Consider the following 382-nt stretch of genomic DNA (forward strand, 5'->3'; position numbering starts at 1 on the left):
TGGCTGGGCGAGTAGGGCCGCCCGTTCTCGTCGCGCAGCCGGCCGAACACCTCCTGGTACAGGCTCTGCACCTTCTGCTTCATCTGCCGCAGCGAGCGCAGGAACTCCACCTTCTCGCGCAGCAGCCGCGCCTTGTCGCGCTGCAGGTCCTCCACGTCGCGCTCCAGGTTGAGGATGGTGTCCAGCTTGCGCTTGCGGCAGTTCTGCGCCGCCATCTTGTTCTTGCCGCGGCGCCGGATGTCGCGGATGAGGCTGAGCTGCGCCTCGCTCAGCTGGTACTTGGACAGCAGCTCGTTGAACTCCTCCACCGGCAGGTTGACGATCTTGTCGTTGGTGAAGGGGATCTTCATGGCGCGGGCGCGGTGCTCGTCCCGGCTCATCT

General features: G+C 65.7%; 1 protein-coding gene across 1 annotated transcript in view; it reads right to left on the minus strand.

Moving 5' to 3' along the window:
• Nfe2l1 (nuclear factor, erythroid 2 like 1) overlaps positions 1–382 on the minus strand; it is a 12,947-nt gene that overhangs the window by 5,250 nt on the left and 7,315 nt on the right. Inside the window, 1 exon segment of the mRNA XM_033763113.1 lies at positions 5–382. This exon segment is cut by the window's right edge and continues 51 nt beyond it. Coding sequence (XP_033619004.1) covers positions 5–382 — 378 coding nt within the window.

The sequence above is a fragment of the Fukomys damarensis genome, unplaced genomic scaffold (genome assembly GCF_012274545.1).
Source record: "Fukomys damarensis isolate Sample0158 unplaced genomic scaffold, DMR_v1.0_HiC HiC_scaffold_13, whole genome shotgun sequence".
Classification (NCBI taxonomy): domain Eukaryota; kingdom Metazoa; phylum Chordata; class Mammalia; order Rodentia; family Bathyergidae; genus Fukomys; species Fukomys damarensis.